General features: G+C 34.7%; 2 protein-coding genes across 18 annotated transcripts in view; both read right to left on the reverse strand.

Moving 5' to 3' along the window:
- Positions 1 to 2,244, reverse strand: part of Orc2 (origin recognition complex subunit 2) — a 42,076-nt gene extending 39,832 nt beyond the window's left edge. For 3 of the 5 annotated variants that reach the window (XM_048808269.1, XM_015481223.2, XM_015481224.2), the window contains exon 1: positions 1,958 to 2,243. The gene's annotated coding sequence lies outside the window, so the exon portion shown is untranslated. Of the gene's footprint in view, positions 1 to 1,957 lie in introns of all 5 variants that reach the window. The other 2 variants (XM_048808271.1, XM_048808270.1) reach the window with 1 other exon arrangement.
- Positions 2,245 to 5,352: 3,108 nt separating this feature from the next.
- Positions 5,353 to 21,210, reverse strand: part of Fam126b (family with sequence similarity 126 member B) — an 81,541-nt gene continuing 65,683 nt past the window's right edge. For 12 of the 13 annotated variants that reach the window (XM_048808278.1, XM_015481230.2, XM_048808275.1 and 9 more), the window contains 3 exons: positions 18,054 to 18,213; positions 17,144 to 17,311; positions 5,353 to 13,080 (listed from right to left, as the gene is read on the reverse strand). In XM_048808278.1, the coding sequence (XP_048664235.1) occupies positions 12,482 to 13,080; positions 17,144 to 17,311; positions 18,054 to 18,213 (927 nt within the window). In that variant the 3' untranslated portion in view covers positions 5,353 to 12,481. The remainder of the gene's footprint in view (positions 13,081 to 17,143; positions 17,312 to 18,053; positions 18,214 to 21,210) is intronic. The other variant, XM_048808279.1, reaches the window with a different exon arrangement.

A 21,210-nucleotide genomic window follows, 5' to 3' on the forward strand; every position in this document is an offset into this window, starting at 1 on the left:
TCCATAATACATGTAATCATTTTACCACTTTAGTGCTTCTAATATGCAAAAACTTCTATTGTTTTTCTAAGTTTCCAGATCATCAGGTTAAACAACAGTAGTTCTACCACTCAGTCCTCCAAAGCATAATCTACATTTTTAATTCAAACAACAGTGTTCTACAAAGGATTTTAATAAGTGACAATGAGCAAATACAATAAAGCAAATGAGTCTGATTAGGGAAAATACAAAAAACAAAAGCAAAAATAAAATCATGCAAAGAACTTTTAGCTCTGCCTTTCCTGGCAATCCAAGAAAAAATAAACAGTAAGGTCTGTTACATAATTCTTTATTAGCAAAATCTTAGTAGTTCTTTAGTGGGAGTGGGTTTTCTTTTTGTCAGTTCATTCTATTTTCCGCGCCTTACCGTCCTATTAACTGTCTGAGCCCATCTCCCTTTCCAGTACTCAGGCCCTACTTTTTACCTTTGAAAAAAGGACGTCTCCCCTCCTCCCTACCGNCTTTTTTTTTTTTTTTTTTTTAAAGACAAAGGTTTATTTAGCAAAGGTACATTCAAGGGAGAACATGGGCTATCTCAAAAGTACAAAGCTTTGGAGGTAAAGGAAGGAATACACATTTAAGGAAGAAGGTGGGCCATCTCCAGAGAGAGAAGGGGGGGAAGGTGAATTAAAAAAAAAAATATATATATATATATATAATATATATATAAGCAAATATGCTAAGCAATTTAGTAATGCCCTAGGCAATTTTCCTATGGTATGTAAATAAAAAATTACTCAACAGAGAAAGCCTCAGTATTGTTCACAGCCAAATGCATTTATAATTGCCTAATCTAGATTTAAGCCATTTTATGTAGTACTAAGTCACCCCAACTGAAATTTCTAGAGCTCTTTCTAACAGTTCCTGAAAAAACCACTACCTAATAATCACACAATAAAATGTAAATATGCTTGGAGGCCATCTATGACCCTTCAAGGCACTGCTTGGTATGTTTATAGGTCAATTTATACAATAGCACAAGTGGTAACAGCAATATACTCTCCTATGGAAGCAAATAAAGGACTTGTTACAATTTTTTAAAAATGTAATCCTTTTAAAGAAAATGTGGTTTAGATTAGCAATTAAGCAACAATTAACAAATTAATATCCAATAAATTCGGGTTCTAATCTCACCTCCACACTATGGCTCTATCATGAGATCACATGCCTAGTAAAGTGTTCATTAAACGTTCCCTATTATCAGTATTTTTAAGCTTCAACTTAAGCATGCAGGTCTTTTGCACGTCTCTATATTTCATTCCACAGAAAAAATGGTCAATAAGTGACGAATGATACGCATTCGGTGTTCAGAACCACTGCACAATATAATAGAGTAAAAGTAATATTTTTTTTTCCAGATTGCAATTTAACTAGGGGAAGGTATAATGGTTCTATTATTATTTCAACAGTAAAATGAAAAATAATGTTTCAACATGATTTTAATTTAAAAAGCTCTACCAAAAGATCCTAGTTTATCAACATTTTACAACCCAGCACTGTCACAAGGTGACTGTTCAATTAGTTTGGTTATTCAAGCAGGGATAACATCGAAAGTTCTCCCTACAGTGGTGGTTTGGGAACACGATACATTCCTTCTCAACTGGCTTATCTCACGGGGCACTTTACTACTTTCCTTACAGATCTTTACAGTTTTCTTTCCAACCAGAGGGCTCCGTGAAACGGGAGAAGACTAATAGTCTTCCCAGTGCGAACCTCTCACCCCAGTGGGCCTGAACCTCCCGCCACTGACCAGTTGGCTGCGCTCCATCAGCCCCTGGTTCTAGTGCCCTAGGACGGTAAAGAGGGAGGTGCAACGATCCATCTCCGAGTGCTGAGGGGAATCCCCGGAGACCAGCTACTGCCACCCAGGACGCGGACGCCTCAGCTTGGCCGCGGGACTGGAAGCACCTGAACTTACCTCACAAGCTCCAAGCTAAGCAGAAAAGAGAGGCAGGCTACTCTGAAGCCCAAAGCCCCGCTTGGTCTCAAATAGGAGCGGCTCCCGCCGCTTCACGACGATGCACAGAATTCTGTTGAATCGTTGCCGCAGAAAAGGAGACTACCCACTGCACCAGAAGCCAACTTCTCTTAAACCGCGCGGGGGCAGGTAAATGCAAAGACCCCCGGAGGCCGTCTGGGGGATGGGAGACCTGCGCGCTGCACACCGAATCTCCCGCCCTGCTTAGGGGGCGGTGCCCTGGCAGACCAATAGGAAGCGGAGTTCTCCAAGAACGACGGGTATGTTAACCAGTCGGCGCCTACCAGTAGGCCTTACCCATCAGGAAATCTGAGGAAAACGAATCCCTAAGCACAATGTTCCGGGGCTTTCCTTTCATCTTTCCGTTTCCGGGGAAAGAAGGAAGTGTCCGTTGGGTCTGAGGAAGTTTGTGGAGGCTACCGGCTGCACGGTTCCTGTATGTCTTGTGGCAGTCTTAGTGATTTATTTAGCAATCTTTTTTTAATGAAAAGGATAATGAAATGGATTCTCTCTCTCTCTCTCTCTCTCTCTCTCTCTCTCTCTCTCTCTCTCTCTCTTTTTTTAACTTTTCTCATTTGGCCTAAAAGGTAGGATCTCGTTCATATCAATGGCTTGCGGTAGGGAGGAGGGGAGACGTCCTTTTTTCAAAGGTAAAAAGTAGGGCCTGAGTACTGGAAAGGGAGATGGGCTCAGACAGTTAATAGGACGGTAAGGCGCGGAAAATAGAATGAACTGACAAAAAGAAAATGAGGGAGAAAGGGAACGAACCTGGCTAGGATACATACAATATTACTAACAGAACTATGTCGTTTGAACTCATTCATTATTCAAAACAACATTAGAGTTCCATGGTACCCAGAAGACGAGGATACAATATTGAGATAGACGAACGCGAGTTCTCCCTTCACACTAGCTACTACACGGGGAGATGGTGAACGGATTATACTGAGAAACATGCTACAATATGGGAAGTGCAGTGTTTATTGGAACACGTAGCAGCAGTGTCTAATTTAAATACGAAGGAGTCAGGAACAAATTCTTTGAAGAAAGAGATGCTTAAGCTACAACCTGATGGCTAAATAAAGGAAAGGTAACATTTTCCACGTAGAAGGTCCAAATCAACATAGCAAGTGTGTAAAGTGGTTAAGAGTTGGGTCTGTTATTATGGAGGGCTAATCGGTCCCTGTGGCACTGGTCAGATTTGTATTGAAACGTCATTATATATAGGGAATTTAAGAAGGCTAAGGAAGAGATGGAGTCACACTATTTGGCAGCTATGTAGGGAATTCAGTTGAGAAAAGTGATGGTAGCCTTGCCATCTCAATATTCCATTTTGGTTAGCTGGAGTGAACAACCAAAAAAAAAAAAAAAAAGAAGAAGAAGAAGAAAGAAAGAGCTGGACGTGTAACTCAGTGGTAGAGCACAGTGAATGTTCAAGGCTCTGGGTTCAATCCCAAGCACTACGGAAAAGAATGAGGTAATTTTCTGTGCATTAGAAATATAGTATTTGGTAACTGTCGTGGTGGCCACACACCTGTAATCCCAGCAACTTGGGTAGGCTCAGGCATGAAGATCAAAAGTTTGAAGACAGCCTGTGCAACTTAGTAAGACCATGTCTCAAAATAAATAAAGGCTAGGGATGTAGTTCAGTGGTAAAAGTACCCCTAAGTCCCCAGACAATAAGCAGCCTGTTCCTGGCAAACTGGAGGATTGGCTTAGTTTCTAGATCTTGTCATACTTAGTGGAGGAATTAGAGTTCACAGGGTGAACCTGAGAGGATCTAGACTGTACCACCAGTACAACTGAGAGTTAGGAATAAAAAATCATCCTAAAACAGTTGTGTTGGGGAGGGAGTTATGTGGAAAACTAGGAGCTTTAATTTGGCTCCCCAAATACTAGCAATTAGTCATATATGAAATGACCTACCATTTAGTACACACTTGATAAAGGATCAGTAGGTCATTACTTGTGATCTAGGAATAGAAGAATGTGGCCTCCAAAACCTACTCTCTAAGTATGTCCTATACCAGAAATAGTGAAACATTGAGCCTCCATACAGGACATGAAAGATGATTTCATCAAGTAAATAGTGAAAGATTAGGCATAGTGAGCCTTAAAAATAGGTAATTAAGAGGTAACTAGCTTTAGAAAATAATTCTCAATAGAGCTCTAGTGTGTATAAAAGCCACTGTTTAAAAACAGTTGTGTCAGTAGATTTCTTAAAATTCTGATTTACTTTGAAGAAATGAAGAATAGTACTTATCTGACACTATTGTATTAATACTGTATTTTCTTTAAATTGTTTAAAATGGTTCCTGGCACTCAGTAATTTGGTGTTTAATATGAAAAATCTTTGGACCGTAAAATATGTTGATCTACCTGGATGAGAGCTGGATGTGTGTGGAGGAATAATGCCTCCACTGTCTTATTAACGTCAGGATTGTACTACAGTACCTTAAAAGAAAATGATGTTTACCATCATATTTTTTTGTGAATATTCTAGAATTTTGAATGAGCAAGTATAACAACATTTCTAATAAAAAGGACACATTGAAACTGCCAACTGGTGAGTCTCATTCTAACAAATGCAGATCCAGTCAAATTCACTTTCAGGCCTCAAGTTTTTTCTTTTGGAAGTGCTAGCTTTTGTATTGATGATGATGATGATGATGATAATGATAATAATAATAATAATACCAATGTGTTTTTGTGAAGCTTTGGTCCATAGCAAGGAATAAGAGTCATCAGGAAAAAAAGGCTGAGCGATTTTTCTAGAAAGTCCATATAAAGAAAGGGAAAGGAAAAGTGTGCATGGGCCTCAACCCTTGATTAAATTCATGTTGCAGAAGACGACTAAATAACTTACACACCATAGTCTATGTAAAAGGGTACTGTTAATAACGTTGGCTCTTCTTTATAAGGATCCATGTAAGAAAATTTTCTAATAAATATTTTCAGTACTAGATATAGTTGTGCTTCCACTGAAAAGCTGATTTGTTTAATCTTAAGGAAGAATCATGTAATTAATTTTACTTCTTTCTTTACATTTGGCTGCTTTAAATTAGTACAAAGCTAAACTTGTATCCCTATAAATAACATACAGAAACATACGGTACACATTTTATGTATTACTTTTAATTCCTGCCTTTGTAAGTTGTTTCTTATTGTGTCATATTTTAATAAGTTTTATATATTGCCTTACTTTATTTAGTAGGGTATAATATAAAGGTTCAGATTTACATGAATAAAATTTCATGCTTTGAGAAAATATAATAGAAGAACTTCTGTAAATGAAAGGACTATTTAGGTAAGAAAATCAACCCCAGGAAATCCAATTAAAAGCCAAATAAAGCTATATTTTTATCCTGTACAAAAGAAAATTTACATTCTTAATGTAAGTAGATACACCTAGGGGCAAATTACACATCTCTCAAGAAACACAATATTTAACATCTTAGATTATGTTTCTGCATTGCAGACTGATAGTGAATTTTATACATCTTTATTTACAATAACTTAAAATATTTTTCATCTCTGGCAGATATTTACAAGGTCAACAGTGACTACATTTCACATTTCAACAATCAACAGCATTAATCAGTTCAGTAAGACAGGATAATGGCTTACATGCACCAGTAAATATGATCTTAAATGTGCAGTTTTTTTCCTTCAGTTCTGAAAGAAAAATGATTTTTTTTTACTAGTCCTGGATTGAAAGGTCATCACTTAACAGAAATTAATTTTTACATGCCTATCCTATTTAAACTTTCACCAGCACTCATTCTCTGAATACTTGGGAAATTTATTCCAAGCTATCGGTTGAGGCTGGGTAAAACAACAAAACAGGAGCTGATCTATAACATCCCATATCCTTTTATGAAACAAACATTTTGTGGATATTTCCTTTTACTTGTCCATTGCTACAGAGATCATATTACATAAAACCACACTAGTAAAAAATCTTTCAGAAACTGCAGGTCAGAAAAGCCAAATTATCTTGAGAAAAACAGTGGGAAAATAATCTGCACCATAAAAACTGTTTCATTTAGCCAGTTAAAATGAATATAAAGCCAGTGTAATTATTAGTGTAATAATCAAAAAAGATTCAATGTAAAGTAGTAGATGAACTTATTACAAATATTTTCAAACACCACATGAAACATAATCTGTCAATTCAGATTATGAGATTATTGAGTGATTTCAGATAAAACTTAAAAAAAAAAACACCAATCATTATAAGAAAGCCAATTTTTTCTTTCCAAGATAGCTGATCAATACATTCCTTACTTTGATATATGAAAAGATAATACATACAGAACCTGTTTGGAACATCAGTTAATTTACAATTATATTTCATGATTTCAAAAATCATTTAACAACTAAACCTTTAGTTTTTTTATCTATACATTTAAAAAATTAGTATTTTAGCTTTTCTTAAACCAATGTTTTTATACAAAGAAAAAAATTGATCATGTACGTAAATTTTGTAAACCATACCAGTTTAACCAATATCCTACTTATTAGAAATAACTACCACTGAACAAAGAGGTGCATTTCCACAATTTCCTCCACATTTTAAAAACTATAATATCACACAATATACCAATTTTAGTAATGTCCCCTTTTGTTCAATACTGATAAGCCAAATCCTTAGTTTTATTTAAGAAAATGTGAAAATGTGCCATAAGGAATAATATTTGTAGTTAGCCTTTAAATAGTACTTTGCCAGAATATTGATATCTTACTGGTATAAGAAAACCTCAATTGGAAACTTATAACTATTGTATACTTGTTTTCCAGGTCAAATAATCTTTTAATATTTTCCCCAGGGTATGCAATCCTGTGTATAGGTCAGATGGGCTTTATTCCTTAAGAGGTGCTTTAAAAATTACATTTGGTCAATAACATTTTCTTTGGTAAAATCCATAATGAAGATGTAAAAAATTTTCTCTGATATAATTAACACTGAGCTCTTCACACTCAAATACAACAAACCAGATTGATATCAGTTCACTAGCTGGGGATGGATGGATTGTCCAATTAAATTAATTTCTCTGAAAATAAAAGGATCTCTTTATTAAGCCTACCTGCAAATACAGAGTTTTTAAAAAGGACTCATTTATACTTAACCTGTACCTAATTCTACTTTTTGGTAAAATCTATATTAAATATAATAGCATAATAGCAGACATATAAGTATGCCTTAATTTGTAAACATCATGAACACATTTTCTCAAAATATAGAAGCAAAACAACCTACATATTTCTGTACTATGCTGCCAGTTATTTCATATCATTCCTAGCTTTCTGCTAATTTCTATTCTGAATTGTTTGCCCTTGTGTATGTTTCTCATGGGACTGATGCCTAAGATTACAAAAATACTGAAAAAATGACCAAAATTTTGTTGTATGGTCAGGGTTAGGAAAAAATGTGCTTATATGGGCAGGGAGGTTAGAAAGTGTCTCCTGTAATGAACAGTATTTTCCTATAAATGTTCAGTGCCAGTTTGATATACCCATTAGATACACACAATGCAAGTAATACTAAAATTTGTATTATGTTGTCAGTTCTGACCATATTAGCATGGAAAATTGTACCAATCTGGAGATTCATTATGATTTTATTAGCACTATGAGTTTTATACTGCATTCTATCTCCTTATAATCTGACAAATATTCTAATTTTAAAGAGTCTAAACTAACAGTATTTAGTTGGTTTTCAAACAACTTATTTCTAAAAAGCACTTTTAAAAAATTAAAGTAGTACAAATAAGTGTCTCAACCAACTTGGTGGTGAAACAATGACAGTAATCATTCAACTTGAAAGCTAAAAAGTCTCATGTTCAGACTGTTTAAGAAAAGTACCCTAAAATTCTTATAGATTTTCTGATCACTGGCATGACTTATTGAACTTTTTAAACTGAAAAACAGACAAGTAACTGAAATACTGATTTTTTTTTCCAGAAAACCAAACTTACTTTGTAATATAATCCATGATCAGAAATGGAGAGATCCTCCTTGCCAGTGTTTTTACAATATGCTACCCATAAAGACAGATACTAATATTTTTATTTACAAATGAACATGCAGAAAACTAAATGACACAAATGACTGTCAATAACTAAAGTACACAAAAGTGGACCCATACAAACCTCACAAATCGAGGTAGGAAAAAACACCCCACTTCATTAAAATATTCACAAAAATAGTGCAAACAAAACAATCTGAAATTATTCTCAGTATTCCAGTGTCTAGAAAATAATTAATTTAAAGCTACTAAGTGGAATTCGAGACTACAGGTTGGAAATATTGAGCTTATGTATCTGACTACTGCATTTAAGACATTTTATGTGATATATACACTTAATGAGATGTTCACTATTCCATCATGGAATCATAAGCTTCACACCATAACATTTTTTTCAGTCATATAAGGAAATATTGCTTTCATCTTCTATAAGCACATTAAGGTCCAATCTCTCTTTACATTAGAAATCAATGGAATCAGATTTATTTAAGCTTTTACAATACTCCATTATGAAATACAATGAACTGGCCACCTTATTTGCTGAAAGCTGGCTGATTCAAAAATTATTTTAAAATAGCTACAACACTGAACAAAACCATTTCACTGAGCTTACTTTGCATTTAAATAAATCCCCACAAATATAAACAACATGGCAGCATATCATCATTATGTGGCAGAAAATGAGTAAGGCGTAAATTAAAGAATGTACCTATCCTTATATTTGTAAAAGATACCTATTTTTTTAATACTTCCCCATCTACATTTATCACTCTACATTTTTTTCTGGATTTAATACTTTTCTTAATGTGTTGTATTTACCAGCTACTAGACCAGAAATGTAAAGAAGCTGCAGAGATGGAAAGTATTTACGTACCATATTTACCATAGTATGGATAAAGAGTGGCAGTGGGGTGTTAATATGCATTTCATGGGAGATGAGGGTTGATTCTGGCTCTGCTTCTTAGTTATACGACCTTGTAGTGTCACAACCTCTTTGAGTCTCGTTTCCTGAGGATGAATGTGTGTGGGGAGACTAATTATCTCTAGGGTCTCTTCTAGCACACAAATTCTGATTCTATAATAAATAGGCACAGAAGAGTGGATTTGGTAAGTAAGGGTGGTGATAGGGGATCAGGATATTAAATTACAACTATTTCCTCCTTAGCTTCTTAAAATATTTTCATATTTAAAAGTCTCTCCTAAGTTAAATTTAACTTTTCGTATACATTTAGTTTGCTTTCTAGTAATATGATCTTAAAATTAATGTCATACGAAAGAATTCCCAAACTCTTCTGGTATTTCTTTATATTCCTTAATTCAACCTGGCACAGATGGCACCAAATAGTTTTATTATAGAAAACAAGTATTTTCTAAGTGTCTTTTTCATAGATGGGTAAACTTTTTTAAGGAGGTATAAAAAATATAAAATAAAAGACTGTTAAAGGACAAAGAATGAATATTGCTGGCGTGTATTTGTATACCTGAAATAAAAGTATATTAAATACTAATAAATAATGCAAAAGGAATTTAAAAGCCTGAAATTTTGATAGTTAAACTTTTTTCATTGTAACTATATCTTATACAGGAAATCTCTTAAGACCCTGAATGGAAAGTCTAAACTAAATGAAATGTTTCTTCATTGGGGCCAAATATCACCTACAAGAAAACAATTGTTACAGGGTCCTGAAACATTAATGGGTATGTGTACATTCAAAATCTATATGTTGGGGCTAGGGATATAGCTCAGTTGATAGAGTGCTTGCCTTACACGCACAAGGCCCTGGGTTCAGCAACACACACACACACACACACACACACACACACACACACACGTATACACGTACAGATAAATAAAATCCTCTAAGATGAATTTTTCTTTCTTGCGATAATGGGGATTGAACCCAGGGGCACTCTACCACTAAGTCCTTTTAATTTTCTGAGACAGGGTCTTGTTAATTTAAGCTTCTAATTCTGGCTTTCAACTTCCCATCCTCTTGCCTTAATCTCCCTAGTTCTGTGATTACAGGCTACTGCATACTGCACATAGTAGCAAGATGAAAAAATTTCAAATTAATTTTGCAGATATAACAAATGATTTCTTAAAATATTTTCATATTTAAAAGTCTCTCCTAAGTTAAATTTAACTTTTCGCTACACATTTAGTTTGCTTTCTAGTAATATGATCTTAATGGAATTCTTAAAGAGAATTTTTATTATAGCTTTTACTGTAATTTCATTTATTTGGTATTTCTTTTGTGCTTTTAATTCAAATGCTTGATTTAGATGCCAATACGTGCACAACTTGTTGAATTAAAAACAGCCTATATAAACCAGGTATTTTTGCCATAAAATGAGGAAACTCTGGCCATAGCCAAGATCTCATTCCCTGGTGAGTACAATATTCCTTTCCTTACATACCTGAAACTTTTATAGTATGCTATAAAGTTGTATGCCTCATTTATTTTGGCTGTTCAAAATTTTCTTTTCACTTACCTGGCATCTCTTAAATATTTAAAATATATCTTTGTGATATATTTACATACCATACACATATACATAAACCATCAACTTTTGCCTGGACTTTGGCAATATTCTGGATACTAGTTCAGGTTCTAGTTTTTCATTTTCATATGAGCTGAAAAATGTTACAGACCACCAAATTAAAATCCTTATGAACATGCTAACACCCTGTTTTTTTTAATGCTCTTACAACTGAAAACAACGGGGATTTTAGGTGTGAAAAAAAAGGGCATTTTCTTAGTTATTATCACAAAATTATTTGTAATTTCAATTGGTAGAGATAAAATTTAAAACCATTAATAAGGAGAATACTTGCTTTCTATAAACTCATTTTTCTTTCACAATAATAAAGTAAATGCACAAAGCACTAATAACTGTATTTTGTGGAAGGATAATTTATAGCAGTTCAAGTCACAATACTGATTTTCAAAAACCAAGTCTTTTTCAAACATTAGAGCTTGAGACCCAGAAGAGGTTATAATAAATCTTATCAATCAAATCAGAATTTTAAAAAATGTTTTAAAGTCAATAATGTACTTCTGTAGCCTTATAGCAGTTACCAAATGCTACTTACATACATTCAACATCTAGCTTACTGGCATGATTTCAAAGTTTTATAAAAATGAGAAACTTTGCAGATTAGAAGATACACAAACTGCATTATACTAAACACAAAGGCAGTGTAGTCCTTATAGGAGAAATCAAGTCAGTACCCCCTGGTAGAAATGTTCTATAAAAATGTGTCACATTGAAGCATCAGTGTTTTCAGCCAACTATATGTCCCTGATGTATTTCCTTGGAGTATATGATCTATCAGGACTTTAGGTTTATTAATCCAAAATGTCTGACTGAATTTAGGTACATCTAGAAAGCAGCTGAAAGGGTTTCTCCAAGAGTCTAACATCACAGAAAGTGGATTGAGAAATCCCTCTCTTTACCTGAAGACGTACAGTTCTACTTCAGTCATCATCAGCTCACAAAGAAAAAGAAAACACCAATCAAAACCCCCCTCAGACACAATTCCAACAAGCTAAACAAAAACCACCCCTCCCCCAACAAAACCCCAGCACCAAAGTGTCAATCATTCCTGGGAAATAGAACATGCTCCTTGAATTCTCTGATTTGTTAGCTGTTCAAAATTTAAGGACAGAAATGATCTTAAGTCCTTGTGGGAAGAGGGAAGACATGTTAATAATGACTAGAGAGCCATTGAGAAAGTGCATTATCAATTACACAATCAACTTAGAGCCCCACCCTCCCAAAGGAGGTGGCTACAAATTGATTTAAATGCCTCAGTAACTGAACAACTAAGTCCTTGGGATAAAGAAAATGGGGGAAAAAAAGAGCTACCCTCATTTTAATGAAAAAGTGCAGCAGTCCACCACCTTTCCCCATGCTTCTCAAGAAAATGATTGCACAGACTCAGAGAAGTCCCAAGTCATAGCAGAACCTCTGAGGCACTCCTGGTTAAGAGAGAAAAAAATATGATCCAGTAATCTTCATAGTTCTATAGATTATGTGAACAAACCCGTTTTGTCTTGTTTTTGAACAAAAGCCAAAGAATCATAAGGATCATATACACCACTTCCTCTAGTGTATCCTCAGTCTCACAGTGTTGAAATGGGACCAATCAGCCTATGATGGATTGCACATCACCCAAGGAAAAAGGAAGGCATGGAAAAGGCAAACGTGTTATACTGCTTCACAAACACATTTACAAGGTACAGGTGAAGAGAAGATATAGGAAGGAGGGAAAAGAAAACCTTATTGCTGTTTTCATACAAAATACAGTATGAAGATACCTAAACTAAATCAAATCTGATTACAATGACCAATATTTTCACAATGTGGGATGAGTGTCTTCTTATACAATGAAATGTTCCATTTAAAAGGTAAGCGGAGAGAGGATGTCAAAACTACACCTGGGATATTAGCTGCATATTGAAACTTGGGGATCGAGACTGCTTGGTTAAGGGGGCTCCTGGGCTGAGGAGCTCTTTACCTTCACCAGCTTGACCTAGCCGGTCTTCCTGTAGACTGATAGTTGAATATCGATTAGCATTATTAGCTGCTAGATTAGTAACTCCCTCAGTGCCAACCCCAATGCTGGTACTTGCTTGACTGCCATTTACATAGTCAAATGATTTACTTGAGGAAGCACTGGCTGTCCTGATTAGACTTAAACTATTGGTTTTTGGCACCACCTGGCCAGCAGGCAGGCTCAGGTGTTTCTTCATTGGTGTCAGTTCAATGGAATCTACACTAAGATCAGTTGGTTGTTGAATATACTGCTTGCGAACTACTGAATCTCGAGGGATCTCACTGGATTTGATGGCAGAAGCTGTTTCTTTATCTTTGGCTGAACGCCCAGTTGCTACTTTCCGTAAGCTTCCCCTCTGAGAAGAGGATGGTTTGGTCCCAATTGGCTGGCTGCTGAGGGAAGCCCCTGATGAAAATCCTTCATCTGCATCATTCAGGTTTACAGACTCCTCTCCTCCATTTACACCCTCAGCACCTAAAAAATAAATCAGAAAGACTTAGTAATAGCTAAATTAAGTAGCAGTTGTGAATAACAACACTGACCTTTTTCTTGATTAACACTTGCTATGAGTTCATAATGATCTTACTATCAACACTTCTAAGTAATTTAGGAGAATAAATCTATACAGAATTCTAATATACTATTTATTGTGTTCATTTAGTTTTAATTACTTCAGTTTTTATAAAACTATTCACAAACTTACTTAATATACTATTAATATTTAGGCATATAAAACCAGGCACAATACATTAAATATATAAATACATTTATATTTATAACTCTTTATAATATACTGTTTTTCATTTGACATGAACATATTTACCTATTGTAAAACAATTGAAACCTTTTCCTCATATCTTCTTTAACCCACCATAAAATGTACAAAAGGGACTCTTCCGATTTCAGTTACCTAGAATTATACCAAAACCTGATTTATGCCTATAGGCCAAAACTATAATAAGATTTTATATTTATCAAGTTAACTGCTTCTCTATGGCTTAAAGGCTTTTAATATTGAACTAATAGATTTTCTAACTCAAATCTAGGAAACTACATTGCTTCCAATAATTTCACAACCATATTTTGTCTTATGGACAGGACTACTCACTGGTTTCCATACTTTCCTGAACAATTAATATGAAGAAAACATTATCAGGGAACAGTGGTAAAAAACTAGCAGGGATACTTAAGAATGATTTTCATTTCCTACATTATATATTTTAATATTTTAGATTCTAGCATTGAGATGTACTACTTTTTTTAAAGTATTTTAATCTTTTATTTGTAGTTGGACACAACATCTTTATTTCACTTATTTACTTTTATAATCACAAAATATTATAATGCCCCATTACATTTCACACATAAACTGTAGTTAACATAAAAATCTGTATCTTGAGTTTTTGTGGGAAGAGAAGTATATATAATACATTGATCATGCTATTCCAGAAAGCCCAATTCCCCATTGATTGTATTTACTTTCTAAGAGACTATATGACCATACTTTTTCTTCTTTCAAAAACTGATATTTTTCCCAGACTGCAAATAAGTTTAATCAAATCTACAAAATAGATACCAGCATTATAGTTAGAGTAAAATGTTAGGAAATAATCTACACAAATATTACTTTGAGATACAAGTTACCTAAGTGAAAGATATATAAAATATTAAAAACACAATCTTTTACTTAACATAGTACCTGGAAAAATAAAAATACATTCTTGGTTATATTTTCTCATGGATTTGTTATTTCTTTCCTTCTAAAGAATGAAATAAGCTATCCTTAAAGCAAAAGGCACCTTGTTATATATATATACATATATATATCCAGCAATTTAATGTTTAATCATGCAAAGCTATGTGAAAATGCATTTACTAAGAAAAGTAGCAGCTGACACCATGTCTCTCAACCTCTTCAAGAGAACTGTATATAATGTCCCATGAAAATTGAAACTTTAATTTACATATCGTTTTAGTAATTTACTTAAAATTAGTATAAAGAACTCTAAAATGCCCAAGAAGAAATAGTTACTAATTCAAAAGTAGTATTGGTAATATAAAACAAGGAATGAACAGAAATATATCATTGGATTTATCTATTAATTAGGAAGGAGACTGAGAGATTTAGTGCTAGCTTTGAATCTTGCTACATGCAGATCTTATGCCAAAGCAATATGGCCATAAAAGAGATGATGGTAACATGAAGGCCACCATGCAAGAGAACCTACTGGTATTTTATGTACTAGGAAATGGTTCATTATAATGGAACAATGACTATACTTTAATTATAGGAATCATCTTCAGTTTAATAGGTAGGTGATAGGTTAATATTCTCCCTGAATTTCAACATATAATATCACAGTTTTAACTATAAAACTATTTAAAACCATCATACTTTAAAACATTTTTAAAAGATCAATTGTCTACATTAATTCAAAAGCTCTGGCATACTACAGAATTACCAAAACTTCTCATAGGTTTTAGTAATTTCCTTCCTTCTGTTTAAAAAACCTTAAGAAAGAAAACAGGCAATTCTCAAAACATTTTTCTTTTAGTTTTCTCTCTAGGTAATTATAATACTACTCACGATCCAAAGAACAATCTGTAAAAAAAAAAAATTGCCTTTCCTATTCTATTAATATTGATTTAAAACTATAATTAAGCTAGACTAAAGGGTAAGATAATTGTTTAGAAATTTCAAACACACTCAAAACTTATTCCCTGCTAGATGTGGTGGCTCACAGCTGTAATCCCATCAACCCAGGAGGCCGAGGCAGGAGGATCTAGCCTCAGCAATTTAGCAAGAATCTAAGCAACATTATGACACCCTGTCTCAAAATAAATAAAAAAGGCTGGGGATGTAGCTCAGTGTAAAGTGCCCCTGGGTTCAATCCCCAGTAAAAAGAAACAAATTTATTCCCCTTTCCTTGTGGTTTTATATCACCAATCCCTCACTAAAGCTAACATTTTACCAGTAATTAAAAATATGAAAATAAGGCATTTAAATATTTAATAGGATTCAATAGAATATTAAAGAGAAATTAACTGTTTTGATTCCTTTTTCAAAATGTATGACTTCTGATGAATTGGAAGCAATATTTCAGACTAATCTAACACTTCCTATAATTTTATCAATACTAATTACCCATGCTACATTTAACACATACTTTCAATAGTCCTAACAATGGTAGAAGATACTTCTTAAGTAGCTCATTTAATCATCAAGAATATAAAGAAATAAGATATTGTTCAATTTAGGCCAACTTTGGGTTCCATACTCTCACTAAAATTGATTGCTAGGGAAAGTATAAAAAGGGAAGGCTGCATCTTCCATAGCCATATAAAGAAGACTCTGAAACAGTACCAACTTCTCTGGGTTCCTAGATCATGCACATGCAATACTGTAAAATGAAGGTTGACTGTCCTGGGCAAATGGGCAAGGGCACAGAGTATAGGTTTAAATTCTTACTGAGCATGCTCAAATTTCTAATGCACCAAAAAGAGAAAGACTTCCTTAAGGTGGAAGTTAATTGCTTTATGTATGTTTTGCTTTAAGCAAAAATATGTACCTCTTTTAAAACTACATGGTTTATTATGCAAATCAGTATAAAGGTTTCACAGTGGCAACACACTGGGTAATGAAAAAGCTATTTACCTACAGTTCCCTCTTTCACAAAGCTAACTCATGGCATTCCATGCAAGGCAGCAAGTAAATACTTTCCTGGAGGACAGAAATGTTCTTTTACAGAGAGTGATGGAAGATGGTAGGTAAAAAATTCTCAAGATACCTACATTGTAGAAACAAGAAACTACTAGGATATCTGATCTCTAAATAATACATTTCAATTCCATTTGGGAGCTACATAATAGAACCATGATTTACAATGAATTATAAAATGTAGTGTGCACCAGGACAGCACGTATATGGAGGAAAGTGTCAGTAATTCTCTAGACCTAGGCAACTTAACACAAGGACTATAAAAATTCAATCAATATAGCATACTCTGTCAAAAAGGTAAGAAATTCTTATTAGATGTTAATTTAACATCCTAGAATTACAGATAAATTATCAGCCCCATTTCAATTTCCCAAGTATACTCATGTTTTGAAACTCTTCACAGATCTTTAAAGAATAAGTTATTATATAAATACATTTATATTAACTATTAAGGCTCATGTCCATTGGGTGCATTTTTTCTTTCCAAATGTTAGAATAAACATGCTCAGTAATGAAAAAATTCCAAGCATTTGCAAATCTTTTGGATACAGGCCCCTGCCTTGTTAGTAGCCATGCCAAGCTGTTCTTTGATTACACAGAGATGCACACTCCAGGCCAGCACAAACAGTAACTAAAGATTGTACCTAACCTGGTGCTAGGCATATAGGGAAGAGAGGTGCTTTGCAAGGAGAAGCTAATACACCCTGGGGTAGTGGAAACACACACTAGAATGGAAAGATGTTCTGCTTGGGGATAGAGAGCCAGGATCCTTCTCCAGCAACTGCCTCACTGACTTCTGCCTCCTCATCTCTGTCCTACCCTCTGTTGTGGCTGCTGCCGAGTTGGGCTCCGGCGAGCCATGCTCAGGGGTCCTGCGCACCAGCACCTCCCCCTCTTGCACACGTTTGATCCCTAGGTCAGTGGAGCCGTGTTGGATCGGGGAGCCAGGAATACTCGAGTCAGCCTCGTTTGAGAAGTCAAAGCCATCTGGGATTCAACATATAAAATTTTAGTGCTTTTGTGCTGCTCTATTCTTTTCTGAGCATTCTGACCCAGGCAGATAAGAGAATGTTTATATGGATATGATATTAACACAAACACTATTTATATAATTACATGTGTGTGCATAGCTTGCACGCACATAAGGCAGCAGATGAACAATGTGAGGTTTGCAAATGAACAGGACAGAAAAATAGGGATTAAATGGCAATTAATATCTCTTAGGCAAGACAGCTTGACTATTCAAGAACTGTATGTCTTATGAAATACTGCTGGGTTCAGCACATATAAAAAAGGAAATGCAAAGATATAAATCCAAAACCACAGTCAATTATTTTATGGATAGCTTGTATTACACTGTTAGTTTGGTTTGTCATAGTTATCTCCCACAGTGCTCATACATGCACCTTTTATTTTTTTCCTCAGTAAGTTAGCAGGCTTAAACTGTTTTCCTGTTGTTACTACTAGTTCAAAAACAGAAAAAAATTCATCTGATCTTATTTTTGTTTTAATATTTATACAGCAGTATAACATCTTTCTACCTTATGTACACATATATTTATAATATAACAGTAAGCATTTAATCACATTTCTAAGAGCTATCTTAAAAACTAAAAAACTTTTATTTTAATTATATAAAGTGCTATAATACCATGAGTTAATATAGTCTATACAAACAGTGAAAAATTTACTTGACTCCATGAGCATACTATGGGGATTTTGTACTTACCTTCTCTTCTCCATCTATGCCGACGGATTGAAGCTGTTGTAATTGCAGTCCGAGAAATCCTCGGCACTGTTGGGGTGACTTCCACTTTAAGCACTTTCTGGCCCTCTTGTGAAGAATCAGGAGCATCAAATGGTAATGAGTTTTTCATGGCATTGGCAACCTAAAATGATAACATAAGGTGTACAAATTTACAACCAACAGGCAGCTTTTGCTTATTCTGTACTTCATGCTTCTGTAACTTTTGGAATATGTATTTAAAACCTATCCTAATATAACAAAAGTACAAATGTGTCAGAAATATTTGTATCTCCAACATTCTGTATTACTTAAAACAGGTTTTTCAAAGGAGAATTTATTTTTAAAAATGTGAGTCACTGGGTTGGGGGTGTAGCTCAGGGATAGAGAACTTGCCTAGCATGTACTAGGTCCTAGATTTGATCCCAGTACCACAAAAATAAGAAAAAATAGAAAAAGTGAGTCATACCCCACTGATTCTTGGAGTTGTTGACTTTCAAGGAGAAAAAATATTTACCATTTTGCACCCTGATGTAAGAAAAATTAGAATAAGCTTCTAGTCTTCACATGATAAATAACAGGCAAAAATTAAGTGGTTTTGTTTCTTCTTCATTTGTTAATTAGGCTTTTCTCCACTTCTCTATTTCCATAAAGAGAAGTCTTCCTTAAATACTTCTGGCATTATGCCACACTACTTTCTGCTAGCTTGGAGAAGTGAGAAACCTGGTTGGTGAGTAATTGAGAGTTGACTAGTTAATGTTTCTTAAATGGGTTACTAACCTAGCAAAGATCTTGACCTAAAGGATTATCTTTCTCCCTCCCTCTCTATTTGGCCAAACACATATGGAATGTATCAACCTGGATAGATGTGCCTGACCTGCCCACTCAGGCCTTCTCTCCGGTGGACTACTAGATAGATGAGTAAGGAGTTAAGTATCTGAATTTAGTCTTTATCAGTAATATAGATGATGCTTGTTTCTCCATATGCCAACTATTTGTTCATGTAACTTGCAACTTGAATAAGGAAAGGGTTATCATTTATTGGGTCCTTCAGAGATGCCAACAAAGAATAATTGATTAACCTGTACTGCTTTGGAAATGTCACTTTATTAAATTTTTTTAAATTTTCAAGGTGGTTACAAGGATAAACCATGAATTTAAAGAGCCTTAAAAATTCAAGTTATGATGATGATGATGAAAATTTTTTGTCCTATTACCTGTTTTAATGTAACCCTTAGTGTAAAATAGGGGATACTAAAATGAGAAAAATAGGAATTTAATATCAAAGAACTATTGCAAATGGTGCCTTAATAAATTTATATTCAGCTTAAAATATTTAAAACAAAGACATAGCCAGGCATGGTGACATGTCTCTAATTCTAGTGATTCAGGAGAATGAAGAAGGAGGGTGACGAGTTCAAGGTTAGCTTCATCAACTTAGACCCTGTCTTAAAATAAAAATAAAGAAGAGCTGGAGGTGTAGCTCAGTGGTAGAGTGCCTACCCCCCATCCCCCCAAAAAAGATAAACTTTTTTCAAAAAAGTACTGCAGCTGGGCGCAGTGGCACACGCCTATAATTCCAGCAGCTCAGGAGGCTGAGAGAGGAGAACTGCAAGTTCAAAGCCAGCCTCAGCAAAAGTGAGGCGCTAGGCAAGTCAATGAGACCCTATCTCTAAACAAAATACAAAATAGGGCTGGGGATGTGGCTCAGTGGTCAAGTGCTCCTAGGTTCAATCCCAGGTACTCCCCCACCCTCCACCTCCCAAAAAGTACTGCAAACTGGAAAGAAATTAAAATGATCCATAGTCAGATCATCTAGTCAACTATTATTATTTTGATTCCTATGTCTAGATTTTTAAAAAGCTGTATACTAATTTTCCACTTAACACAAACTAGCATTTTTCTTTTCTTTTTCTCTCTTCATTCCCTTCCTTTCAAATGGAACCCAGGGTCTCATGCATGCCAGGCCAAGTTTCTACTACTGAGCTACATCCCTAGCCCCAGGATTTTTGTTTCATATAAGTTGTCAAGCTATAATTTTATCAAGTAAATATCATAATAAATCATTTGTTGCTTGGAACTTTTTTTTCTTTTGGTACTGATTGCAACTTTTTTTTTTTTCTTTTGGGATTTACCACTGAGCCACATCCCCAGCCCATTTTATTTTACTTTTTAAAAAAATTTTGAGACAGGGTCTCATTAAATTGCTTGGGACTCACTAAGTTACTGAGGCTGGCCTTGGACTTTGCAATCCTCCTGCCTCAGCCTCCAGAGCCACTAGGATTACAGGGGCATGCCAGTGAGCCTGGCTTGCTGTGGAACATTGAGACTAGTTTTATTGCTTTGCCATTTAACATAACATTGTAATGCTGTGCTTATAATACACGTTTTTGGTATTTAGTTTCCTGGGATACACTACCACACATGGAACACAGAATGAAAGAACACATACACACATTTACCAGCCTGTTTCCACAATGAGATGATCAAAGTTGTGTCATACTACCACCACAGCACAAAGAATGTCTTCCTCAGTGGATATTTACATTTGTCTTTATATTTATCATTTACATTTTTGACATTTATTTTGTAAAGCATAAAACTTTCATATGCAGGATAAAATAACTGGCTTTTTCTTGTCATGCCTAATGAGAATATTTTTTTTCTTTGTTCACTGCATATTCTCTTTGCATTTAAAACACTAATTGTTTAGAATTTAGGTATTTGTGAGGGGGCATCAAACTCACTTTAGCAATTCATCATCTCACTTCTATCACACCCTTTATTCTAGAGATTTCAATAACTTATATTTAACATTTCTTCTCTCTTAAAGGTATTTCAAGACATTTAATTCTTTAATTTACTGAATTTTACTTTTATTCTAGCTTTCTAATTTTTTAAACTTAGTAGTACCTTCTTTACATACAGACATGTTATATAAAGAGTAAGTCAGTCAGATACCTGTAATTCCAGCCACTTGGGAAAGTGAGGCAGGAGGATAACAAGTTCAATGCCAACCTGGACAACTTAGTGAAAGGATGTCTTAAAAGGGGGAAAAAAAATGTAGTAGGATGCTGGGGATGTAGCTCAGTAGTAGAGTGCCCCTGGGTTTAATTTCTAGGGCTAAGGGGGGGGGGGGGGG

This window comes from Marmota marmota, unplaced genomic scaffold, assembly GCF_001458135.2.
Source record: "Marmota marmota marmota unplaced genomic scaffold, marMar, whole genome shotgun sequence".
Taxonomy (NCBI): domain Eukaryota; kingdom Metazoa; phylum Chordata; class Mammalia; order Rodentia; family Sciuridae; genus Marmota; species Marmota marmota.